The 26,018-nt window shown below is 36.9% G+C and overlaps 3 protein-coding genes across 10 annotated transcripts; 2 read left to right on the plus strand and 1 right to left on the minus strand.

Annotated features, from left to right (window-relative positions):
• Positions 1-1,959: 1,959 nt before the first annotated feature.
• LOC137739888 (putative pentatricopeptide repeat-containing protein At1g16830) lies at positions 1,960-7,339 on the plus strand. Of its 8 annotated transcripts, none has more exons than XM_088700507.1 (8): positions 1,960-2,070; positions 2,190-2,317; positions 2,515-2,840; positions 2,922-5,013; positions 5,808-5,963; positions 6,339-6,450; positions 6,535-6,679; positions 6,997-7,339. In XM_088700507.1, exon 4 carries the CDS (start codon positions 2,938-2,940, stop codon positions 4,927-4,929), a length of 1,992 nt encoding a protein of 663 aa, XP_088556633.1. In that variant the 5' UTR covers positions 1,960-2,070; positions 2,190-2,317; positions 2,515-2,840; positions 2,922-2,937; the 3' UTR covers positions 4,930-5,013; positions 5,808-5,963; positions 6,339-6,450; positions 6,535-6,679; positions 6,997-7,339. The 8 variants fall into 8 exon arrangements, with proteins under 8 accessions (XP_088556633.1, XP_088556635.1, XP_068335723.2 ...); XM_088700509.1 differs by having other exon boundaries at positions 6,587-6,679; XM_068479622.2 differs by having other exon boundaries at positions 2,515-2,836.
• Positions 7,340-16,585: 9,246 nt separating this feature from the next.
• On the plus strand, positions 16,586-18,400 carry LOC137739097 (7-dehydrocholesterol reductase-like protein). Its single transcript, XM_068478586.2, has 3 exons — positions 16,586-16,725; positions 17,316-17,471; positions 17,949-18,400. The coding sequence occupies exons 2-3, from the start codon at positions 17,324-17,326 to the stop codon at positions 18,212-18,214; spliced, it is 414 nt and encodes a 137-aa protein (XP_068334687.2). The 5' UTR covers positions 16,586-16,725; positions 17,316-17,323; the 3' UTR covers positions 18,215-18,400.
• A 663-nt stretch (positions 18,401-19,063) lies between these two features.
• On the minus strand, positions 19,064-24,683 carry VHA-A (vacuolar ATP synthase subunit A). The gene is made up of 20 exons (XM_068478584.2): positions 24,349-24,683; positions 23,718-23,844; positions 23,521-23,576; positions 23,381-23,437; positions 23,080-23,191; positions 22,943-22,980; positions 22,715-22,816; positions 22,429-22,485; positions 22,256-22,327; positions 22,082-22,183; positions 21,935-21,997; positions 21,721-21,853; positions 21,288-21,394; positions 20,891-21,085; positions 20,701-20,787; positions 20,466-20,570; positions 20,134-20,231; positions 19,924-20,002; positions 19,544-19,632; positions 19,064-19,463 (listed from the first exon to the last, which is right to left on the minus strand). The coding sequence occupies exons 1-20, from the start codon at positions 24,424-24,426 to the stop codon at positions 19,349-19,351; spliced, it is 1,872 nt and encodes a 623-aa protein (XP_068334685.2). The 5' UTR covers positions 24,427-24,683; the 3' UTR covers positions 19,064-19,348.
• Between the last annotated feature and the right edge of the window lie 1,335 nt (positions 24,684-26,018).

Raw genomic sequence — 26,018 nt, forward strand, 5'->3', positions numbered from 1 at the left:
ACGAGAAGTTCTTGGTACTGTTGACTTTAACGAAAAATCATATTTTTACATTAAAAAATCAATACTGGTACTATTCACTTTACCTTTTATTTTGTCCATATCGTTAAAACTCAAAGTTTTCAAGTCATTTTCATTAGTTTTTCTAAAGATAAATACTTTGAGGATGCCATTTTGAGACTATCATTTCCAAAATAAAACTTGCATGAAAAAGAAAAGAATTAACTTGGCTCCTCAATGGTTCAAGAAGACTCTCCTCAATTCATTTTGTGCTCGATTTATGAAATTTGGGACTTATGATTAGAGTCGATAATATTATATTATTTTATAAAGATCATCCTTAAATAAATTAATAAAATATGAAATCATTTAGTATCAAACTATACAAAAATAGATTGACTGATTCAATGAAAGTATCATAAACTGTCTATTTATTTTCTATGACTGATTGACTAAACAACAATAGTTTTGATTTTTTGTAGAGATAAACTTTACAAGGGAATTTATAAAATAAATAGTTACAATCTTAAACACGACGTTCTGTAAATTGAATACAAAATAAATTGAGGAGCTTAAGGATCCAATCTCCTCTAAAAAGTTTCGAAATTTGGATGCCTTAGATCCTCTGATGCATTATTGACACAGTGTTTACGGGAATTTATACCATACAACTGACATAGTTCTCTTTCTATATATTTCAGTCACGTGAACTCTTGATCACAACAATCTTATTCTTTTAATTCATACTAGTGTATGGGCACACACAAAGTGTGGGAGAAATTTTTTTATTTTTGTTTTTGAAATAGAAGGAGAGATGAAGAGAGTGATAAAGAATGTAGGAGTGGGAAGTTTTTTTTTTTTTTTTTTTTTTTTTTTTTCCCCTTTAATTTTTTAATTTTTTTAATTTGAGATATGTTACATGTAGGTAAGGTTTTGAAAAGAAAAGAAAATTTGGTTGTGTGAAATTACATTTCTGTCTCATATTTCTTATTCATGTTTTGTTTTAATTAGAGGGTTAAACTGTTTTATATGATTTTGATTGACAATGAGTGCTTTATTAAGAGAGCTACTAGACCCACCCTATTGTTCTATTTCTCCACCCACATTATAATCTCACCCGCTATAGAAAGTTAAAAAATTAAAATGCACTTTCCTCACCCACTTTTATTCCTAAAATATCCTCATTAGCACTCTCGTTCCGCTCCGAGCTTGTCTTTAAAATTATTGCACCAGTAAGAAATAATTTTAAAGAGCTTAGTGACAGACTTTCTACATTTTTATTTTTATTTTTTTCCTACTGATCAAACTCGATACCTTTTTAATAGAATACCCTTCCTCAGTTCTTCTTCCACACTTATGTAAATATCAGCATCTATACATAAGCAACAAGTTCAAAATACATATCAATTCATGCTGACATCCATTGTCGAAACATCCAACCAAAACAAAAACATTAAATTTGAACTGGAGAGTAGCCGAAGAAAGCAGAGAAGAAGCAAACTCTGGTTGCCTGGTTTTTGGGTTCGTCTTCGTCTTCAAGATTTTTATGAGAATTAATTTGCAGAAAATATAGAAAATAGTGTGGAATCAGAACGATTTCAAGTTGAGTAGCACTGGAATTTTATTAGGTGAGGGTTTAAGGATAGATAAATAGTTTGTGAACAGAGAGCTATCTTTTAAGGTTTTTATCAGTCATTTTACAAATAAGCAAATTTGTAATTAAAAATTTCATTAAAAAGTGGGTGGGAAGATAAGACACTGGGGTGAGAATAACACCACTCTTTATTAATTAGTATAGAATTTTGGTTAACAATGAATGTTTTATTAATTAGTAGAAATTAAACAGATAAAGAGAGTTTAAATCCAAGATCCAATAGATTAAATACAAAACAGTTCAGCTGGACTGTAGTTTGGGCGGAGCCCAACTTACTTTCTTGTAGCTATGCATTTTAAGCCTACAAAGAAAAAGCCCATCCGATTATCTGTTCGTCTCCTTCTCCTTCTTCCCCTTTGTTATTGCTTTTCTTCAATCCTCCCTTTGATTTCTCCAGTCGGCGCCACCTCCTTCCTCAGGTACTTCTCTATGTCCTTGTATTTATATACGCTTTTGATTTTTTGCTTTTGCTTCTGCTGCTGTTAAATGTGATGGGTTTGTTTTATTCAGTTTTTATTGTATGAGTGGTGGGTTGCAGATGTAATTGGAAGCTTGGTTTTTTGGTGGGTTGGCTCTCAAATCCCAAAGGGGAAAAGGGTTTTTCTTCTTCAGCTAATTCATACATACTGCACTAATTCAGGGGTTATGAGTGCCAAGCAGATGAAAGTAAGTACCTTTATATATATATATATATATATATTTGTGTGTGTATGTATGTGCATACGTATATGTACGTGTGTGTATCTGCTAAACCTTCGGAAACTCAAATGCCAATACTCTAGGGCTCGTTTGGTGCCTAAGATTGGATTGGATTGGATTGCATTCTGAGTGGGGATAAATAATAATTTCGTATTTCTCTGAAGCTACACGAATAGGCACATCAAGAAGAAACAGTGACAGAGGCGCAGCTGCTCCACGGCAATACGGAGTCGACCTGCTCCTACTCACTCAGATGGATAGTGTTTTTGAACTGCTGCCAAATCAAGGTCACAGATCCCACTAAGCTTTTGTCTGAATCTTCACGGAAGAAGAAGCGGTTCACCGAGGGATAACGCCTAGATAGGTGGGGGAAATGCAACCACAAAGCATGGATTATGGTCCGACTCATTGATCTCATTCACCGTACATGGGATATAGTTATGCTAAACAGTCCAATCCTAGGCACCAGAAAAAACCCTATATAATGTAGGTAAAGTAGAAAAAACCTATATTGTTGACCTGGCCCTCTCTTGGTCTTTCCTAATTTTCTTATATAGCGTTTGGTTTGCAGGAAAAGTTGAACTTTCATGGAAAAAGTATGGAGATTTAGGTATTGTTTTCTGCACAGAGGGCCAACCCAAATCATCAAAGCACTGCACTTGTTCCCAATCTGCCACTTTTCATCACCAAAGGTGTGTCCAACTAACAAAACCCAGGAAAATTTCCTGAAAATTTTTGACCGAGAAAGAAGTGAACTCATTCTCAATCATCAAGTTGTGCATTCCACTTTATTGAAATGCTCATCTGATTTGATTGCACTGAGATTCTTCTTGTGGTGTGCCGGACAACGCAATTATTTTCACAACAAGATTGTGATTGATCACATGGTTGGTGTCATCAAGCGCATGATGGAACAATACAGAACAGTTCAATTGATAATTAGGGAACTAGAGAGCATGGGGTGTGTTGTAAAATCTCAAACGTTCTTACTCTTGTTGAGGATTTATTGGCGTGGCGAAATGTATACAATGGTCTTTGAGGCTTTTGAGCTAATGGGTACTTATGGTTTTATTCCAAACACATTCGCTCGTAACATAATCATTGATGCATTGTTCAAAATTGGGCATGGGGATTTAGCTATTAAGTTTGTGAAAGAGACCCGAAGGCCAAATTTTTTGACTTATAACATTGCGCTGTGTAATTTATGTAATCTCAAGGATTTATGTCACATTCGAGATGTGTTGAGAATGATGTTGCGGCAGGGATATCACCCAAAAGTTGAGACTTTTGAGATGATTTTGAGCTGTTTTTGCAAAATGGATAATATAGTGGAGGCGCATCAAGTGTTGGGCCTACTGATTACTTTGGGCAACGTTGTGTCTGTAAATGTTTGGAGCATGTTGATGAATGGGTTTTGTCGATTGCAGAGACCTGATGTGGCTGGTCAGTTATTGGAGAAGATGGTTGAGACTGGTTCTTCTCCTAGTATTGTAACGTACACGACTTTAATCAGAGGATTTTTAAAATCTAATATGGTTAGTGAAGCATTCAATATTCTAAATATTATTGAATCTAAAGGATATGCCCCTGACCTCGTTCTTTGTAATGTGTTAATAGACTCCTTTGCCAAGGCTGGGAGGTGTGATGATGCCATCGATGTTTTTGTTAGCATGCGATCACGAAACTTGGCTCCTGATTCTTGTACTGTCTCTTCATTGTTATCCACCATATGTTTGTCTAGGAGGTTTCATCTGTTACCCAAGTTGGTTCGTGGACTTGTCATAGAAGCTGACTTATTGCTATGCAACTCACTTCTCTGTTATTTTTGTAAGGCTGGGTTTCCATCTCTTGCCGTGAAGTATTACAATGATATGCTTGATAGAGGTCTTATACCAGATAAGTATACTTTCGTTGGATTGGTAGATGGGTTGTGTAAGGCAAGAAGAGTTGACGAAGCAGTTGATGTGTACCATGGGATTCTCCGGAGTTTCCCTGGACAGGATGCTTACATTCATACTGTGGTCATGGATGGGCTTATAAAGGTTGGTAAGTTTAATGCGGCCATTAGAGTGTTTAGAAAAGCAGTTGCAGAGGGGTTCACACTTGATGTTGTAGCATACACAGTTGCCATTATTGGGCTCTTTATGGGTGGTAGAGCTGGAGAGGCTTGGTCACTCTATCGCCAGATGAAGGAGGTCAGCTTGGCTCCTACTGCACATACATACAATGTAATGGTTTCTGGTTTCGTTAAAGAAAGAGATCTTAATATGGTTAATTTAATGCTACAAGAGATGATAGAAGCAAAAGTAGAACTGGGCTCCAATACTTTCTTGAGATTATCAAAATTCCTCTGTAGACCATATCATTCTGATTCAGTTATTGAACTATGGATTGAGATGAGAAGTTTGGGTTTGATATCTTCCAAGGTAGTGCAAGAATTACTTTCCGACGAAGTAGCTGAAGGCGTGAAAGTAGATGATGGCCTTGTTGCATTTTTAGGCGTTAGTTCAGAAACTGGCTTGTCTGTGGAGACATCTGGCTCTGAAGACGTTTATGATGTGGCTGCTTCAATGGGTTGAGATTTATAATGGTTTAGATCTGCCTCTTCAATGTCTTCTCTTGGAATTGATGATTTAAATGGTATTTCATCTAGCATGCTAAAGGTAATTCCGTAACTTTAATTTCTATCCTGTGTAATTGGTTGTCTTTGAATTGCCTTTGGCCTTTGGGATTAATTCTTAAAACATTAAATTTGAATTTAAGAATTTCTTTTGGATATTCGGTTCATTGGTAGCTTTGATTATTCCAAACATGAGCTTGTTGCTCACTCCAAAAACACTTGTTTTTTTTCAATTATTACTTATTAGGAACACAAGTTAGAATTGAACAGACATATTAGTCTAACAAATAAAAGGGAAACTTGTTTGATAGTTTTTGTTTTTGTTTTTTTTTCTTTTTCCAAATGGGAAACATGTTTTTTAATAATTTGGGGAAAAGGTACCATATCTTATAATTTTACAAATTTATAACTTTTAAGAATGTTTTTTTTTCAATTATTACTTATTAGGAACACAAGTTAGAATTGAACAGACAGGAACACAAGTTAGAATTGAACAGACATATTAGTCTAACAAATAAAAGGGAAACTTGTTTGATAGTTTTTGTTTTTGTTTTTTTTTCTTTTTCCAAATGGGAAACATGTTTTTTAATAATTTGGGGAAAAGGTGCCATATCTTATAATTTTACAAATTTATAACTTTTAAGAATGATACGTCTCACTGATCTTGCACAATTTATTGGACTAAATAAGGGAAGGGGCAAAACTCAAGACTTTGTTTTCCATTCTTCACTTGTTTCAGTTCATGCTTCATCTCACTAATTGCTTTCCGCCACTGTGGTAAAGCGCCATCTGCATGCTTCATCTCACTACGATTCACTGTATGTTTGTCTCTGGCAGCTAGCTTCTATATTTATCGGAGTTGCCTGGTGTGGGTGCCATCCATTTATACTTCTCCAGATATGTACCTGGTCAACCATCCTACAAACCATCACTGGTTTGCCCAGTTTATTAAATTGTGAATTTAATCATCATATTTCTGCAGAATTTCTGAAGGTGTGTTCTAATCGTCACCTTATTTCCATATTTTGAAGTATGCTCTTCCCTAGGTGAATATTGATATGTATTTGTCAGTCATGTACATGGTAGTTATTGTGGGGTTATGGCTGCTCAATGATAATGCGAGAAAACAGGGTTATCCGTTAGACTTTGGTTACCATTTAGGTTGTTTGGATGAATTATGAAATGTTCATAGGGGAACAAAAGAAAAATAAAAACTTTACGCTGTCAAAGTGAGGTTGCAGCTTTTCGAATCTGGCAAATTTGGATTTTAGCTGAAGTTTACAAGTGTACCTAGCAGTACAAATTAAAATAAATTTATCTGTTCTTTTCTTCTCATTTCTTCCTCTTATCATTTGTCACATTTCTTAGCTAGCACTTTATGTTGTGGGGGATTGTGCATCTGCAACAAGTATGAAATGACAGGCAAAACCAAGAATTTCGCAAAGCAACATGCTTGGTGTGGAGAAAAGCTCTATTAGAGGTGCGTGTTCTTGTCTGAAACCCTTAAAGAGGGTTTTGGTTTTCTGAAACTTATAATGCGATTCTTATCTCGTACTATGTGTAGTTTGGTATATGTTGGCTGACAGAAGAGCCGCAATGCGTCCATATCTTCACAGGCAGTTGCTTCTGCACTACCATATACGGGGAATCAAAGATAAACCTTCGTTTAACCTCAGAATGGTGCAGTCAAAAAAGAAAACCTCAGAATGGTGAGTGTTCCAGTTTTATTTTGTATTTATAACTCTGCATATGAATATAGTTGAATACTATAGTCTCACTGCATATGAATAGAGTAGTGATATGTTGACTTCACGCAACATAGAATTGATTAATCATATGAGACCAAGAGTGTGTCCACAGTTGGTATCGTGTAAATGTACTAAATAATGTAGCAGGCAAATGAAATTATTGGAAGGCTAAGCTGAAAAAGCGGTCTCACTCTGCACGACGCATTCTAATTTCATGCATATATAAGAATCTGAAAAATAAGCTGGTTATTTTGATAAAATCATTGCTGACTCTGCAGATGCGGTTTATATCAAAAGATGTTCAACCTACCCGGAATCCAAGTGCCAAAATCTAAATGACGAAGAGTAGGCTCCCCACATTCATATTAGTCTTGGATGATATGGTACTTAGCGTCCGTGCCAAAGCATTAAGCCAACTCTCGGAAGCTCTGATGCGTTTGTACACTCCGCCTTCCTTAATATGCAGTCCTCACTATACCGTGTGCATGGTACTGACTTCCTTGTCCTGCTCCTACTGAGCCTCTTGACCCGAGCTCATGTAATGTAAAACTTGCAGGCACTTGCTAGAAATTTGTTGATTCTAAATCGAATGAGATTCATTCTCATTTTATCACATAAAAATATTTTCTGGTGTTGCACTTATATCTCGAGCGAGATTGTTTACATGATAGAGCAACCATTGACGTGGTCATCACTGCAGATAGTGTAAGGATCAGTTGCTGCTTTTGAATCTTATGGCATGTAATTCATCGGCGGATGCAGGTTCGCATACACTATCATTGCCATCACTCCTTGCACTTCTACTTAGCACTTGGTTAGTTTCACGTTCGTCGAAGTGTTTGCCTTCGTCCCTATCATTTGTGTGTTAGAATATGAGTATGAGAAGGTGAAGTTTTAGGGACCGGCTATAGGTATTCGATTTGATAGAAAATTCTTGTTAATAAAAGGAATGCCAGTCCTTGATGAAGAAGGATTTCGTATAGCATTGAGAACAGTTCTTATGGGATGAGGAAACGAGTATTTGTTTCCTATAGGGATTTTAATAGGGAATCCTATCTGTTACGGAAAAGACTATATGTATATATATAGTGGGCCTCTCCTCTCACAGAACACATGCTCATCTTGGGACTTACAACTATTGTAAGTCGAGTTCTTGATTTTCTGCGAGAGGGGAGAAGGTCCGCTGAAAGCTTGGTGCCATGGCATCGAGTTCTGGAACCTCTGCAGGCATGCTTCTCTTCTTAATTCTCTCATACATGAATTGGTTAGTTCTTGTTAGATTGGGATTCGTGTTTTAATCTTGGTTAGTGAGTTTACCCTTACATGGCGATCAGAATGCCATTGTTCTCATCCCTGTCTTTCGCTTCTGCTGAGCACTGGTTTAATTTCATGTTCCCCATCACGTTTGCCTTTGTTCCTATCATCTCCGATCAACCCCCTCTGTAACTTTTAATTCTGGTAAGCACTTGGTTATGTTCACGTTTCCTCGTGAGGTTTTCCCTTGTCCCTATTGTTGCCGATCACAATACCATTGTCTCTATAACCATTAACCTTCGCAAATTTTCATCAAACTCCTCCTTTTCGGGCAAAACAAACTGGACAGTTTTCTTGCTTTTGCCTCCACCCAACTTGCTACTCTTACCAGTAGCTGCCGGGTTGTACAACTTGTTATCGAGGAGTTCTTGACCATACACCGAACCCTTCAGAGCTCCCCATCCCTGCCTTCACCGTCTTTAACTTGTTAATCTCCGTCGTGAGTTCTTCTGGACTGTCGTAGTCTGCCGCTAGCACATCCAACTTATCTGTAGCTGCATCTATCTCAAAATTATCGATGCCGTCAATTTGCTCCAGCACGTCGCTTACTTTCGACTTACAAGTACTGCATGGACAGATGAAACTCAGCTTAAGAGCAATGTTATAAAGTTTCATGTTTGTGTTAGAGGGATAGGATTGCTTGAGCTACAAGTTTTGGTGATTGTAACTTAGGAGTTAATAAATACATGCCAACAAGTCGTTATATGGTAAACATGATTGCCTAATTGAGAGAGGAACCCTACTTGAGAAAGGAGAACAAAACACCCTAAAAAGAAAATAATACAAAACTTTGTATCATCGCAAAAACTTGAAAATAACTTGAATTACAAAAGAAAAGAATAAACGAAACTAGGAGGTCTTTAGCCCTTTCTCTTGTTTCCTATCCATCATGGACTTCTGTCCTATGAGACATTAACCATATTTTGTACACCGACATGATTATTGTTGATTGTATTATTATTTAGGGTAAATTTCAATTTACTACCCATAATTTTCATGGTTTTCAATATTTGATACATGAAGTTTTTTTCATCCCAGAGTCATACCGAGTGTTAATTTTGGAACAGTCTCATACATCCGTTAGTCTGGCTGTTAAGTTTCCCGTTAACTGATGACGTGTCGCCCATATGACAATGACTAAGCATCACGTGTCATTAAGGATCCGTGGAAATTCAAAATTCAAAATCTTTTTTATTTGGAACCCTTATCCCTCCATTCTCTCCTCTACACCAACCCACCAAACCCTCCTCTCCTCTCCTCTTCGACTCGTCGTACATCCACCCTTCCCCCTCCATCTTCGACTCCACCCATCCACCCAACCCTCATCTCCGTTGCCTTTGGAGTACTGAAAGACGTCGTCCTCGGCTCCGGTGGTGACGGCTGTGGCGCTTCCGCAGAAGCGGTCGGCATCGACTGCGGCACTCGACGAGGGTTTCTTCAGGATGAATTACTCGGCTGTGGCTGTGGCTGCGGCTGCGGCTGCAGCAGCTGGGGCCGAGAATGAAGACGATGAGGACGATGAGGCCGATGAGGAGGTTACCCATTACCAGTGGCAGCGAGACGAAGGGCGACGGTTACGTACGACTCGTTTCTATTCGGTGCAATTGCATTTCTTCACTAAGAACCCAGACAGACATTCAAATTTGGGTTTTCTTTTCGACCCGTTTCTACGTACGACCCTTCGTAGTCTCAATCTAATCTCGACATCCAATTTAATCCAACGGTAATCAGCAAGTGAATGAAGTGAGACAGAAAGAAACCACTCTGCAATTGCAGTTCTTCAAGACAGAACCCAGATAGACATCCGAAAGGGTTGCTGGGGATACAATTTTTTAATTTGATGGTCAACTCTTTTCTTTTTTTTTTTCTTTTTTTTTTTAATTTTATAATTTTTTAATATCCATTTGACGTCCAGTCATTGTCTACGTGACGCCATGTCATCCATTAACGGTTGCTTTAACTGTAACCTTAATGGATGTATGAAACTGTTCCAAAATTTTGACTTCAGGTATTACTCTGGATAAAAAAAAACTTGATGTACTAAGTGTTGAAAACCAAGAAACTTGAGGTAGTAAACTGATATTAATCCTATTATTTAAGTGTTGATTAACGTGTTTATTGTTTAATAGTAATACATGGTTTATAAATGTGGTAAAAAAATCGGCCTACATAACATTACTTTTATCTAAATTAAGTCAATCTATGAAGGGAGATTCAAACACACTTTTCTAACTAACTAGCCTAACTAGCATCTCCTAAAATTAAAACCATCATAATGCCTTAAGATTAGGAACCATAATTCTGGCTCAAAAAATGGACTTACACGGAACAGATTCACTATGACTTCTTTGGTCTAATAATATAGAGTGTTGAAAAGTCTAGTGGGTATTGAATGCACACATAGAAACTGAAGACATTGGGTGGATTTTCAATGCCCGTGTAGTTAATCTTGACTTGGGAGATAAAGGAAGTTATATTGTCAAAGATGTGTGCTTGGAGTTGCTCTATAAATAGAGCACTCCGTATGCTTTGAATTGAGAGCAGAAAAAGAAAGAGAGGAAGAGGAGAGGAGAGAATACATAGAGTTATCTTTGTACTCCTATTATTCCAAATTATAATAAAAGCATCACTGCTGCCCGATGACGTACTCCAGTCACACTGACTGTAGAGGAACCTCGTAAATTTTGTGTCTTGTTTTATTTATTCCACTGTACACACATCGTCGATTTTACAACACGTTATCAGCACGAAAAGCTCTCATGTCAGTGGAAAGCATAACGCCATAAATCCGGTGAAGCACTATCCACCTCTCACCTCCGTCATCTAAAATCTCACAGAATAAAAGGTATGTCCATTTTTCATCTCTCCCACTGCGCCAAAAGCGCCCCACCGAATTCCGGTGAGAATTAAAATTTACGACCTGAAGTCGTCACGAGATGAGAAAACTCGTACTTGACAACTGGTTTCCAGAGATCCAGAAGAATCTCATCAGACTTGGGAACCCAGATCACGTTGTTTTCGATGGATCTCGAGAACTCCCATGAATACTTGGTTGTTTGAGATGGTGATGGCAAGAATGAATCCACACAGGCCTCCCTCTCATGTGCCTCCATCAACCCCACTGTCATCTATGTCTCTGTAAAGAAGTTCTTGCTTAACGATGACATGTTCCCTGGGTCATGCAAGAACAACGCCAGTCTCTAGTAGCCTTTTGGATTGAATTGAATTTAAGCAACCTCCATAACTACTCAGCTGGCCTTGTGTTTCGAGACTGGCAGAGACAGAGAATGAAGAAAAATAATAGAAAAGAGGGATTGATGGAATGGCAAGGCACATGTGAAGAAGAAAAAAAAAAGGAGATGTTGATGACTGCAACCTAAGAAAAAAAAAAAATATATATATATATATATATATATAAAGGATTTGAATGGTGCATGACACCATATAGTCAAAATGATATAAATAGGTTTCTGTTGGTGCATGGCACCATGTTGCAGAAATAATAAAAGTAACAATAATGAAGTTTGAATAAGTACTGACAAAAGAAAGAAAAATAATAAATAAAAGGAGGTATGATACTTCTTGTTATTTATGTGAATTGGTGTTGGTTTAAAACCTTTTCACAAGTTCTATTTCCTTTAAAGCAATTTATTTATCATGGACGGTTTTACCGCCTACTGCTTTAAGATTTGATTTATGTGAATGGTGCTGAATTAAAGCCCTTATCACAAGCTTTATTTACTTAAATGCAATTTATTCATTATGGCTGGAATTACCGCCTATTGCTTTAATTTATTCATTGTACTTCTTTTTGTTACGATGAGTACATACTGGACCCGAAGTTCCTTGATCAGATCAGAACCTGCAGTTTCTTGATCCTCATCAAATAAAAATTATTGGACTTGAAGTTCCATCAAACAAAAGATCAGGCATGAAGTCCCTTGATCCTCAAGATCAGGACATGAAGTTCCTTGATAAGTACCTTAAGTTTGAAATTCCGCAATGCCTCAACTTAATTGCAATAAAAGCCACAAGAGTCTTAGTCTACAGACTATTAAATAAGGACCAGAAGTTTCTTATGTCCATACTCAAAAATGGTTTAGCAGAAGAATTTATTAAGCGGATGAAATAGATTACCCGCGCTCTGCTCACGAAAATAAAATTGCCAGTTTTTACATGGGTACATGTCATTTTACATGATGCATTATTGATTTAGTTGAGACCTGTTGACAACCATCAATACTTCTCAGTACAACTCGTGTTTGGGAACCAGCCAAACATTATACATTTACGAGTTTTTGGTTGTGTTATCTATGTGTCTATTGCACTGCCACAACATACTGAAATGAAGCATCATTGCAGATTAGGCATTGATGTTGAACATCATCTATCATTCAATATTTAAAACCCTTGACTGGGGATATATTTACCGCGTGGTTTGCAGACTGTCATTTTGATAAGACAATTTTCCCGCCGTTAGGGGGAGAAAATAACTTTGTTTCAGAAGAACGATGAGCAAATATCATTCCAGAAGAATGACGAGAAAAGATCGTTCCAGAAGAACGAAGAGAATTTGTCTTATTTTGATTTACAAAGCAATCAATGTGAAAATGAAGTGAGAATAATTGAATGATGCAACGATATGCAAATCAAATGCTAGATGCATTTAATGATGAAACGAAATTGATGAAATCACATATACTTGCTGCAAATGTGCCTACAAGAATTAATGTCCCTGTTGGACAAAATAATATGGCAGCAAATGATTTATCTGTTCCACGCCTGAAGCGTGGTAGACCCTCAAACTCAAAAGGTTCAGTCCTTCAAAAGAAGAAGAATATAGTACTACTAAAACTATTGCATTCCCGAAGCATAACTGTCGCATGCCAAACGCATGACAGTTGCCGCAAGGATACTTGTCCCGGAAAGGTCAATCCGCGGACATGGGAATGTTGATGTCTCATGCATGAAGCATGATAGACGTATAGGTTCCAATGACTCAACTCCCGAAGTGGAGATTAAAATCCAAACTCTATAACTCTCAAGAGGAGGTTATGATCCGCATTCTCTAAATTACGACTATCCTGGAAGAGATAGTATAATGCCCTTGAAGAGGCAATGGATATCCCAAAAGAAATGAAAAGCTTTTATGCATGCACATGTACATGAGAATATGGGATCACAGATTGATGATAACCAATGGTAATTTTGGTTTTTACAAATAGCTACTAAATTCATCAATGAGCGGTGGTGATATTGAGTCTCGTTCTTTTTCCATCAACAAAATTATGGGCTAAAAAAAAAAAAAAAAAAAAAAAAAAAAAAAAAAGGATAAAGGCAAATCCATTACAATTTTGTAAGAACGTGGAAAAATAGACCCATATACTTGGATACAATACAAATAGCCAAAGGATGTTGAACCTAAAAGGTTACATATAGGCATTTGTAATATCTTGAAATACACTCACATGATATGACACAAGGTTGTAAAGGAGTTCATATGAATGGAGAATTATATACGAAGGGTTATGAGTCGTCCATATCATATCTCCATAAGTAAATCTCTTAAATATACATGGAAGCGAATTGATCTGTATAAATTCTAAAGGAAAATGTGTCATGAAATGTAGAAAATCCCTGAAGGATTCAAATTGCTTGAAGAAAGCCCCGGAAGGGTAAAGCATGAAATATGTACTCAACACCAATGGATGGTATAAATTACCTTAGTAAGTACTTTCATTATGGTATTGTTGCAACATACTAAAATCTCTTGCAAGAGTTGATGATATTAAATTGGGACTCCTGAAGAGTCAAGAAAGATTATAAAGTGTTGAGAGAAATATTGTCTCGAACTGCAGAATCGAACAATATGCCAACACGAATCTTATCCATGATGTTTATGACATTAAAAAATCATATGGATTGAAGATTATGAGTTGAATACTCAAATGATTTAGACACTAAGAATGATCATTTATCTTCGCGAGGGGTAAAGATAAATTGATATTTGGTCTAGAAGTACCACATCTTAGTGAAATATATGCTTTATTGTATTTAACACAATACACTGAATGAAATAAAGCTTATATATCTCCGAGAAATTACAGACACATGAGTTAAAACAAACAAAAGAGAACCTTCACAAAGGTTGCTCATGTGAAGCCTCAGTACTCGGAAGTACCCCAGAAGGGGAAGACACCAGAAGTTGATTATTTGGAGTCTCAATACTTGGTGGAACTCCAGACAGCTAAGACAATGGATGTCTTTGGAATAAAGACTCGAACCTCCGATTGTCATTTTGAAGTTCGACCTTCGGATTCCAGTAGCTGGTCGAGTTTTCTTTTCATGCTCGTAGAGTAATTATTTGCAAGCATGTGTAACACTTTATTCTCATGCTTGAGCCCTCTAATCTCTTGTTTAAGACTTGCCACCTCAGCCATTAATGATTCAACTTGGTGAGTTCGAGCAAGTAAGCGCTGGCCCATATTGGATACAGAGCCCGCACATTGAACACTGAGAGCCAATGAGTCTTGAACGGCAACCTCATCAGACCGGTTTGAAAGGATTTTGTTGTCCTTTGGAGTGAGAAGATTCCTGGCTACCAATGTAGCAGTTATGTTATCTTTCATCACAGAGTCCCCAACCGTAAGAGGACCATTAGAAGATGAGAAGGACGGGCGCCATATGTTATCCTGACGTTGCTCGTCTGTATCAATCCTGAGACTCAAATCTAAGCAAATGTTAGATGGGCAAGCCATTTTCAGAAATGATGAAGGAAGTCAGATAAAATCTCAGAAGTGCAAGAAAGGAAAATTTCTGCAGGCAACAATTTTCTGAGTGTTTCTGAACAAAATTGATATCTTTATAAAAGGAGGGGCAACAAGACCACTTATTCAAAAATCGAAGAGACACCGATTTTCGAATCTCAAAAGCTGGATTTCCCTGCATGACTTCTGTCAACATTTCTCAGACGCAATCTCAGCTCCTGGATATCACGTGCAACTTTGTCAAAGATCTCTGATAAAGTTGAAAACGCGTGAATCTTACTGTTCTAATTACACCACAGTTGCTGACAAGAAGGCACAGCACTACTACCTGCTATTGGGAAATCCATATATACGTCAACCTCTGTCCTTCATAGCAAGGTAAAACTGAAAAATATCTAACTCTTCCTCATCTCTAAGAATGCATATTTCACAAAGTATCTCGAAATACTCAGTTTTCTTCCTCTCCGAGAATACCTCTACAAACAAGTCACACCAGAGTAAGAGTATTTCATATCATCAGGGACGAGAGCAAGAGTATCTCATATCATGCAATCTCCCTGTCCTTTCCTTTGTCCTTGTTCTTACCTGCCAAGATAAGGACAAAGAAAGCAATATGTCGGAACCTCCACTCAAACTTTCGCTGCCACCAAGAAGTGATGGTCCATTCAAATACAAGGTTTGCATTCCACTCCTGTATCAGAGGAAAAATACTACAAGAGAAGATGTCAAACATGCATAAGGAAAACATCACTTCTGCAAGGGGGTCAAGTAAGGCAAGTGAAAATGATACATTGAAGCATGTGGAGACAACCACAACAAACACATGTCAGTTCATCGCCGACAAAGCCTAAGATCACTTGTCACATGAAGCTCCTCATAATCCAATTTCATTCAAGATCAAGCCTAGACGGCCTTTGAAGAAATCAACAAGTCCGATTCAAGATCAAGTGTCCACCACCCTTGAATCAAATTCAGCTCCAGATAAAATAGGTAAATTCATACCTTTGGAGGAAGTCTAGCAGAAGGCCCTCCAACCCAGTTCAAGAACAAGTCTGTGGAAAGTTAACAACAAGTGAAACACCTCATTCGGCAACTATCACCGCTAAAAGACTAAAGCAGCAGGATCAATGATCTGCGTAAATAATTTGAAATCAGGGGGAGATACTCATCAAGGGGGAGCATCCAAAAATAGATCAAGATCTTAACGAGGCAACTCATGTTGATATGTGGGCATCCAAGGGGGAGTGTTGAAAAGTCTAGTGGGTATTGAATGCCCACATAGAAACTGAAGACATTGGGTGGATTTTCAATGCCCGTGCAGTTAATCTTGACTTGGGAGATAAGGGAAGTTATATTGTCAAAGATGTGTGCTTGGAGTTGCTTTATAAATAGAGCACTCCGTATGCTTTGAATTGAGAGCAGAAAAAGAAAGAGAGGAAGAGGAGAGGAGAGAATACATAGAGTTATCTTTGTACTCCTATTATTCCAAATTATAATAAAAGCATCACTGCTGCCCGAGGACGTACTCCAGTCACACTGACTGTAGAGGAACCTCGTAAATTTTGTGTCTTATTTTATTTATTCCACTGTACACACATGGTCGATTTTACAACATAAAGTCATTTATAAATTTTTCACTACAGAATATTCTATTATTAAACCGAGACAACACGTTACAGTGAATTCATTTTGTTTCATTTAAAAATAAAATAAAAAGTGCTCCCTAAAAGAGTCCGAAATTTAAAAATTGGGTCGGGCCATCTGAAAGCGGGTTTAAAATATAACAGCAAAGACCTAGGACTCTTCGGGGTCCATATCGAACACAAAATCTTTAATCTTGAGGTGTATCGTAAAACTTATGATAAAACATTCTTCTGTGAAATTCCAAAGCGATCGAGATCAAGCACTCTTTCTCTTTTGTTTCAGGTACAATCTTTAATCTGAGGGTTCTTTGCTTTCTGCTTTCTCAATTGATTCATCTGAGAATTTTTGTGGTAATTTTTCTTAATTTTTAGTCCGTTTTAGTGTGGTTATTCGTTTGATTTGATGGGTTCTTAGATGAAGGGAGGGGCAAATTTGATTCTTGCCGCTGCAACTCAGTTACTAAGAATTAGGGTTTCTGGGTTTATTGGAGCTTGGCTGAAATTGGTATCTAAATCTAATTGAGGAATAACAAATTGGGGTTTGATTGTTTCCTGGATAACCTAATATCCTGGAACAAAGGGTTCTTTTCCTCTGTATATGTTTTACTTTCCAGAGGTTTTTCTGAGTTCAATTGACTTTGATTCTGTAGGAAATTATTTGTTTTAGGTCAATAAATAGTTTCATATTTCGCCCTTGTTGTAGATGAGTTTGTTTGTTTCTTGGGAGACTGGGACAGTTTAATACTTACCTGTGATTTGATTGCCCTTTTGTTGAGAGAGCTCGTTCTTTTTCCACTTATGTTTGCTCTCTGCCATTTCGTTCATCGCTCTCGTGTTTGTGTAGCATAACTTTTGTGTATTTTGATCTTATAGACACAAACATGTCGTCGTATGAGAATGTCGTTGGTGGGAAGCTGAAGCTCAAGGGAAAGGCTCTGGATGTGAAGGCTGCTGGAATGAAGAAGAAAAAGAAGCATAAGAAACATCAAGAACAAACTTCTATTGTAACGGAAACTGAGCTCTCACCTGGTAAGTTATCCCCTTGATATCAAATTAAAACTGTTTTCTCTTTTAGGTTTGAATATTATGTCTTGTATTTTTCTCATTTTTCATGGTCGCAAATTGAAAAAGGTTTGACCGCACACGAATCTGTAAAAATAAAAAACTGTTTTTTGTAACATCAGATTAATTTTTAGTTTAGTAGTATATATTTATCAACTCTGTGTGTGAACAATGGTTCTTTCATCACCAGGACCATCCATTGCTAGACTTGATGGAATTTGAACGACAATGATTTTGTTTTGGAAAAAAAAAGAACAAGAAGACATTGGTTTCGTTGAATTAGTCATTTTTTAGTACTTTATATGCAAGGCAGTAACAATGTCCAATGCTCTTTTCTAAAAAAAAAAAATATTGTATTGACGTTTACTTTGGTTCCTCTTTACCATGCCATATCTGTTTTGAATTTCCCTTTTGTCTGAGTTTAGTCATTCAATATGGTATTAGGTGTAGATGAAAGTACAGAAGTAACCAATCCCGATGAGGAAGAAATAAACGATTCGCACAAATCAAGTGAGGAGGGGAAGGCTCCTCACTACGGTGATCTTCTCACACCTGCCGAGAGACGATATATAGAACAGAGAGAGAGAATTGATAATCACAGGCTGGCCAAGACAGCAAACAAGTCCCACCGTGACAGAATTCAAGACTTCAACCAATATCTGGCAAACATGAGCGAGCATTATGACATTCCTAAAGTCGGGCCAGGCTAACTCGGCGAAGTCTTTGAAAGTGAAAGCCAAAGGATCGAGTCTCGTTTTCCATTTCAAGTCAGTACTATATATATATATGGTCTAATTCATGCGGTCGTCAATTTATGCTTTGTATTCAATGTGGCAGTGTTTGCTTGGATATGAATCGATTCCTAATGACATTTTATTTGAACCTTGCTTTTGTAATTTGTAGTACTCATTTACGTCTTAGGGTTTTCTGAATTCCGTTTGTTCCGCTAAACCTTCGTATGGCTATGTCAATGTCATTGCTTGGCTGAAAAGTGGTAAACTTGCTTTTCTGTTAGCCTGTTTCTAAAGAGTGACTAGGCCTTTTACTTTCTTAGACCATCTTCAAAGGAAATGTCAAATTATAAGAATCATATTACAATTAATGGTTGATGTGGCAATTGGAAGTTTTATGTTAAATTTTGTACCTCTCCAACCAAATTGTCAAATGTTATTGTCTTATTTAAATATTGCTTTAAATGGTTGTAATTATTAAAAAATGTTGAAAAGTGGTTGAAATGTAGTGGAATAAGGGGCTCGTCATTTAAATTATTTAAAAATAAATTTGACATTGATATCAAATTTCACTCATAATCACAAAGTCTTCAAATCCAATTAGCAAATAATACTTCGGTTGAATAGACCTTTGATGTTAAATACGCACAGTGACATTCTGCCTAGAATTTTGACATCTCGTAAGGAGATAAAGCTTAGCAGTTACCATGGTCACTGTCTACGCTCTTTGGATTGGGATACAGGCAGTTCGTTTTACTTTCTTCTCTTCGCTTGCTTCGTCAACTCGGAGTCTTAAAAATGGGCGATCCAATGGAGAGAAACGAGAACTGTCGAGCGAACCAAAAACTCGAAATGATGCATATCTTATTGTTTAAATTATTCTGGGGGAAAAATCCCCAAGGGAATGACAGGAATACAATAATTGAAACTATAACTACACATTCCGACTAGAACAAGTGCCACATGAGCAAAGCAAGAGTGGCATCACAAGACCTAACACTGTCGTTCTTCATGCACAACAAAAATAAATCCACGGTAACTCAAACTCTGTTGCCACGCGACTTTATAACAGCCGCTCGAACAATCTAAAGCTCATTGTTTTGAGATGTTCAATCATCGGGTTTCATCCTCAAGAGCACGGAAACCACTTGTGAGGTCCTCGTGTAGCTTCTTAAACTTCACCACAAGAGCTTCTTCCCCTTCTGCCGGATCCTCAAACTTTTGGGACCTGCATGTCACCGGTAAGAGGGTTAGGACCAACAAGATTTGAAACGTTTCCTGTTGTAAAAGCATTGTGATGTTACTTACACTAGGCGGTAAAAGAGATCTCCCAAGCGGTGCTTGATTAAGCTGTAACTAATCTTTTGACCATCCATACCAGCTGCTCTCTCTACAGCCTGCATATTGAACGCCACATAACATCAGATGACCATTTCTCATTCAATTAAAGCCATTTCAAGGTGAACTCGGTTGTTCTTTATGTACGATATAAAGCTTAATTGTGGTGAAAAAAATTGTGTATGTGAAGACAATGAATGATAACAACTCTTCTTTTCCTTACACTATGAACACGAGAACAAAAAAAATTCAATCAACCTAGAGATGGATTCTTCAGACATCCAAAGATATTGCTAATGCAAACATCGTAGGTCATAATAATAAAGGAAAGAAATGGACAAACAGTTCACCTGATTGGCCAGATTAAAGTAATGGATGATATTCCGCATCATCCAGACGGACTTGTAGAATGGGCAGAACTTGTCATATCTGTCCACCCATGAAAAACATGTAAAAGATGAGTGACTGTACCGGGCCCAACCAAAATGAAAACAGAAGGAACATATGAATAATTAAAACATATATAGGTCAAAAGAGAGGACTATGGAGCTGGAACTCACGGAGTAAATGCATTCTGAGCAAGATAATCCTCCCTCAAGAGCTTTGCAGTCTCTAAGGTGATCTTATCTCCTTCAGCCAAAGCATCCTTTCCTACAAGCTGCAGTAACCCAAGACATCAGTTTATGACAGACAATGTATGTATAAGCTAAAACTTGAATATCTATCACACCAGATATCAATCTGATACGATAGAAAATCTAAAGGTCCCTGTCTTGAATTTTACAGTACCTTATAGTTCAGCTCTATACAAATAACGTACAAAAATGAAACAGTTTCTGTTTTTGGGATTGGAAAACCCTCTAATCCATACTACAAGTAAAGAAAGACGTACTTGGACAATTTCGTTGAGATCATCTTCTCGTTGCAAAACCTCACGTGCCTTTGTCCTGATGTTGATAAAATCAGGATCGAATTGATCATAGAAAGACTCTAATGCCTGCAAACAACATACAGAAACAAGTCCAACAATCAGCAAAAAGGAATGAACAATTAATCCCGCTCAGTCAATGATACCAACAAAGGGGAGCCTTTATTAAATGATGAGGGGTAACAGTCTATGAACATACCGTTGAGTACTTCGAGTAAGAAATAAGCCAGTTCACAGAGGGGAAATGCTTCCTCTGGGCAAGTTTTTTGTCCAGACCCCAGAAAACCTGGAAAAGAAAAGGTATACTTCCATTGATGAGAATCACAGAAGGTATCAAGAACAACCTCTTATTTGTAATTTCATACATAATAATGAGATTGCAAATATACCTGAACAATGCTAAGGGTTGCAGATGTCACAGGGTCTGAGAAATCTCCTCCTGGAGGAGAAACAGCACCAACAATTGTCACACTGCCATTACGCTCTGGCCCACCAAGACATTTTACTTTACCAGCCCGTTCGTAAAATGATGCTAAACGTGCTGCCAAATAAGCAGGGTATCCACTATCTGCAGGCATTTCAGCCTATATATAAAAGCAAGAGAAATGCCATTAAAGGGATGAATATTATATTTCATGTATAAAAAAGAAAAAAGAGAAAAACTTCCAAAGTAGTTTGTGAAAGAAGAATATGCCGCATGACATATTTTGTGTGTGTAAGAAGGTGAGAGAACAAATCAATAAAAATGCATCTTGCACAAAAATAAATTATAAGAGATAGAATTACCAGCCGCCCAGAAATCTCACGCAATGCCTCAGCCCATCGAGATGTTGAATCTGCCATCATGCTGACATTGTAGCCCATATCTCTGAAGTATTCAGCAATAGTGATTCCTGAAAATTTCAGAGAGAAAAGGCGAAGAATATGAAAACAACTCCTAAAATAATAGTTTGACTCAGTTCACCACCCAAAAAGAGTAGCACCAGCAAGGAAGTTGACCTATCTAAGTAAATTTTCCCCGAAAAATTCAATAGAAGAGTTCAATTCTATTTGAGCCATGGCTATGTCTATGCTTTTCCAAGCATATGTAATGGACCATCAAAGGTGGTGAAGTAGAATGAAATCGTGCAGATTTATAAAACAGCATATCATCCTCTTGCACCCAAAAGTTTTTAATAGATCAGTGGAACCTTAGTGAGACATAGCTTAAAAGGTTTACCAGTATAGATTGAAGCTTCACGAGCGGCCACAGGCATGTTAGAAGTGTTGGCCACAAGGGTTGTGCGCTTCATGACAGATTCTTCACGACCATCAGGCAAAGTCATTGTCAATTGAGGGAAATCCATAAGCACCTGGATCATTGATTAGTTTGAATTGATCACATCCAAGAGGGTCAAAATGTGTAACAAATGATCCGATTATAGAATACATACCTCTGCCATTTCATTTCCACGTTCTCCACAACCAACATAAACCACAGTGTCTGAGTTTGAGTACTGCACTCAAGAAAAACATCTACTATGAGGTCCAGTGCACAAATAACTGTAGGAAATCTCTAATAAATAATGACATATTTTTACCTTTGAAAGAGCTTGACTAATAACTGTTTTTCCACAACCAAAAGCCCCAGGAATGGCACAAGTCCCACCAAGAACAGAGGGGAAAAGGGCATCAAGAACACGCTGAGAAAAAAAATCGTCAGGAACCACTAATCCCAAAAGATAGAAGAATCTATAAAGCAAAAATATAATCACCTGCCCAGTAAGTAGAGGGGTATCAGCAGCAAGCTTTGATGCAACAGGCCTAGGTGTACGTACAGGCCAAGTCTGCAATTATGTAAACCAATTTAAATACAGTTTACAATAATGACCATATCGGTAAGCACAAATACTCTGAAACCAAAAGCCAAAGAGCAAACTATACAGACCTGAAGCATTGTAAATTTCTTTTTTTGTCCTTGAAACTCAAGCTCTAACACAGTATCCTGCAAATGGATATAGGAAGAGTCAACTCTCAAAGTTCAAGAAAATTCATTCATGACTCAAGTAGTGCTTGCTCTATAAAGACAAACGTCTGTATCATGTATATACACGCAAATGTTTACATACTCCTGACATAGTAAAGAAACCATGTTCACAGAATTGTAGTAAATATTTAGTTAAAATGATGATCAGAGAAATGGATACCAAATATTAACAAAGTCATAATCAAACCTTCAATGAATATTGACCAGGTGGTGCGACGTAAGTAACTTTTCCCATAGCATCGGGAGGAAGTGCAACTCGGTGCTCCATCAGACTATTTTCGAAGACCGTCTGCAATGCAAAAGATACACATGCCCAAACTTAAATGCAACTCGAACGAAAATGATCATACTTGAGTAGTACAATATCTTTCAAAAAGTCTTTCACAAACCAAGAGTTCAATGCTACGGAACTTACAGCATACAAGTCTCCACCAGTAAGATGATCACCTTCACCTGCCATCCGTGGTTTAAAATTTTCAAAATCAAACGAGCCATATTAAAATCAATTTTTTTTTCTGCTAAACAGCTATACATAAATTTGATTTAAATTACCAATTTTTTTAGGTTGAAACTCCCAAAGTATATCTTTGTCAAGAGCAGGGACAGATACACCACGTGGGATATAGACATCACCAGAGATCTTTGCAATAGTTTTCAAGGGCCTCTGTCATGATAAAGAAAAAGACAATAAGAAAAGAAGCGAGTAAGCATAAAAAACTGCCCTAATCAATAATTTTTTCTCAAAATTCTCGAGGTTTTGTTTTGACTAAAGATAATACGAAGTATAAACAGAATAGATAAGTTCGTAACACAGTATAGAAAAAAGGATAGCTGCGAAGTAATGTAAACAAACCTGGATTCCGTCAAAAATATTTCCCAATATTCCAGGTCCCAACTCCACTGATAAAGGCTGAAACACCAATATACGAAATATTAGCTGATGTGGTTGAAGCAACAGAAAACAAAGAGGGTAAAACAAGACGTCAAACCCACCTTGCGAGTACGTAGAACCGGATCGTTCACCATCAACCCAGCTGTTTCCTCATAAACTGAAATGGACAGAAAAACTTATGGTTATACCAAAGCCAAACATAAATTAGCTGATTATTTACTTTTCTGAAACGATGGATGCCAAACATGAATTGATATGACTGCAAACAAGATAGGATGAACAAGAAATAACAAGTAACCTTGAATTGTAGCAGAATCTCCTTCTAACCGAATAATTTCACCAATCAAATTATCATGTCCAACACGAACCAACTCGTACATAGCAGCTCCAGCCATGCCATCAGCAACCACGACTGGTCCAGAGACCTGTCAATTATGTATTTGACAAATCCAATTAGCCAGCCGCAATACACACAAAAATATAAACGTAAAACCAAACCTTTTCGTACATAAATCAAATCAACAAACCCAATAAAGAGAAGATCGATGTGATTTGCGGTTAAAGTAGTGGAAAATTACTAAACTTTTGCTGCTCGAGCAACAAAAAGTACTGAACAAATTAAACTTTTGCATTTCTTTTCTACTCCGGTTAACCAACCACTCAATTTTGGAAGCAATGCAAATCATATCAGCAAAATTCATCGATCAATTAAACTTATTGATCACAATGAACACGTCAATTCAAGTTCTTGGATCAATTACACACAACTATATCTTTTCAATCAACCTTTATATCTCAATAATTACAAAATTCACAGCAACAGAGCACTGATCCAATCACTTCAATAGCAACAGAAACTCAACAGATCGAATTGATATCGAATTCAATAAATCTGATCCGTTCAAATCGAGGGTGGAAGTGGAACGAACCTTGCGGACGTAGCCGTACTCACTCTCCTTCTCGGAGTCCTCAAAAGTGGTCAATCGGGCACCGTACACCGCCGGCATTTTGGGCGCAGATCGGGCAGAGATTTTGATATCTGAGGCTCGAAGCTCGACCAAAACTCTAGGATTCCGACCGAATTGCAGAGACAATTGAGAGAGAGAGTTAAAATTTACAGAGAGAGTGGAGAGCAGGAAGATAAAGAGGGAAAGCTTTCAAAGGACACGGACTGTTATCATGAGATCGGTATAATTGGCAGATAGAGCACCCAGTGTGATCCCATGCGGATGATTGTATTTACTTAACTGCGCGCGATCTGGTGAATGATGTTTCCGCGAAAGTGCTTTCGATTGTTTTTTTTTTTTTTTTTTTTGAATTATAATAATAGTTTATTAACTTTAATCCAATTAAAATAATGAACATTCAACTAAAAATTTATGACAATTAGCTCTTAACTTATCAAAACAAGTATTTATGACATTTCGTCAACTCCGTCAGATTTTCGGTCAAAATGAGTAATGTTGGAAAAATCATTGCTACTATTAGGTTAAATTGATAGATCATTGCTCAAATTGGGTTAAAATTGAGGAATTATTTCTTCAATTGGGTTAAGTTGAGGCATCATTCTAACAATTTTCTCACTTAATTTCTCACATTTACCCCTTGATTCAGCCTCACATGCATAACATATGATTTATTTTGATGGAAGTTCTAATGGAATTGACAAAAATGATCATAGCTGCACATCTTGATAAATTAAATGACTAATGGTAACAGATTTTTAGTTGAAAGATCATTACTTCAATTGGGTTAAAATTAAGAAACCATTGCTATAATTTCCTCTCTTGTTTTTGATTTTTTTTAGCAAATGCCATGGATACTATCTACTTAGACCACATTTATAGGTCATATGATGTGTTGTTAATAAAACATATATGTTCGTTAATTAAGCACTTAAATGATAATTCAATTCATGTGTTATGAAATATACTCCAAATAAGTAGTATATGTAGCATTATTTTTATTATCAATGTTGTCATTGAACTCTCTCCACATCTTTTGCCTTACCAGTGATTAACTTCCAAGTTCCATGAGTGTGTTTCAACTTGGGTTTACATTTACAAAATGAACACGGTCAACTTGTAATTTTAAATCGGTGTATAAGATGCATATATGCTTAAACAGTGAAATTGAAATTATATAAATTCAAACGTTTAATATACCGATGCATTTTAGAATTTTCGAGTATCAGTTTATTTATAAGGAAAACGAATAAAAATGGCTTGAAAACTTTGAGTTTTAATAATAAGGACAAAATAAAGGGTAAAATGAATAGTACCAAAATTGACTTTTTAGTATAAAAATATGGTTTTTCGTTAAAATGAACAGTACTGTGAGTTTTTCGTTAAAACTCCCTTATTTATATCCAAGTTCTACTCTTTTCAACACATTACTTGAGAAAGTGAGATTGATATTTATTTCAACATTTTTAAAATATGATTTCTAGTCCATTTCACAAATCCTTCTTGATTTTTTCAGTTAGATTTGTGACGAAGGTGAAGGTATTTTTTGGAGATCTAGGAGATTTATAGTTTTAAATTTCAAATGATCATTCCATGTACGATGAACGATCATAATCACGAAAGCCTCCAAATTA

The sequence above is a fragment of the Pyrus communis genome, chromosome 9 (genome assembly GCF_041283825.1).
Source record: "Pyrus communis isolate YQ-2024b chromosome 9, ASM4128382v1, whole genome shotgun sequence".
NCBI classification, from domain to species: domain Eukaryota; kingdom Viridiplantae; phylum Streptophyta; class Magnoliopsida; order Rosales; family Rosaceae; genus Pyrus; species Pyrus communis.

Bases quoted from the DNA above. Each gene is read 5' to 3' on its own strand.
- LOC137739888 (XM_088700507.1), top strand. From the start codon at position 2,938: ATGGAAAAAGTATGGAGATTTAGGTATTGTTTTCTGCACAGAGGGCCA.
- VHA-A (XM_068478584.2), bottom strand. From the start codon at position 24,426: ATGCCGGCGGTGTACGGTGCCCGATTGACCACTTTTGAGGACTCCGAG. The intron at 23,192-23,380 runs GTTTGTTTACAT...TTATCATGACAG, and splicing joins ATATTTTTGACGGAATCCAG to AGGCCCTTGAAAACTATTGC. The intron at 20,232-20,465 runs GTACGTCTTTCT...GGGTTACTGCAG, and splicing joins ATCTCAACGAAATTGTCCAA to CTTGTAGGAAAGGATGCTTT.
- LOC137739097 (XM_068478586.2), top strand. From the start codon at position 17,324: ATGTCGTCGTATGAGAATGTCGTTGGTGGGAAGCTGAAGCTCAAGGGA. The intron at 17,472-17,948 runs GTAAGTTATCCC...ATATGGTATTAG, and splicing joins GGAAACTGAGCTCTCACCTG to GTGTAGATGAAAGTACAGAA.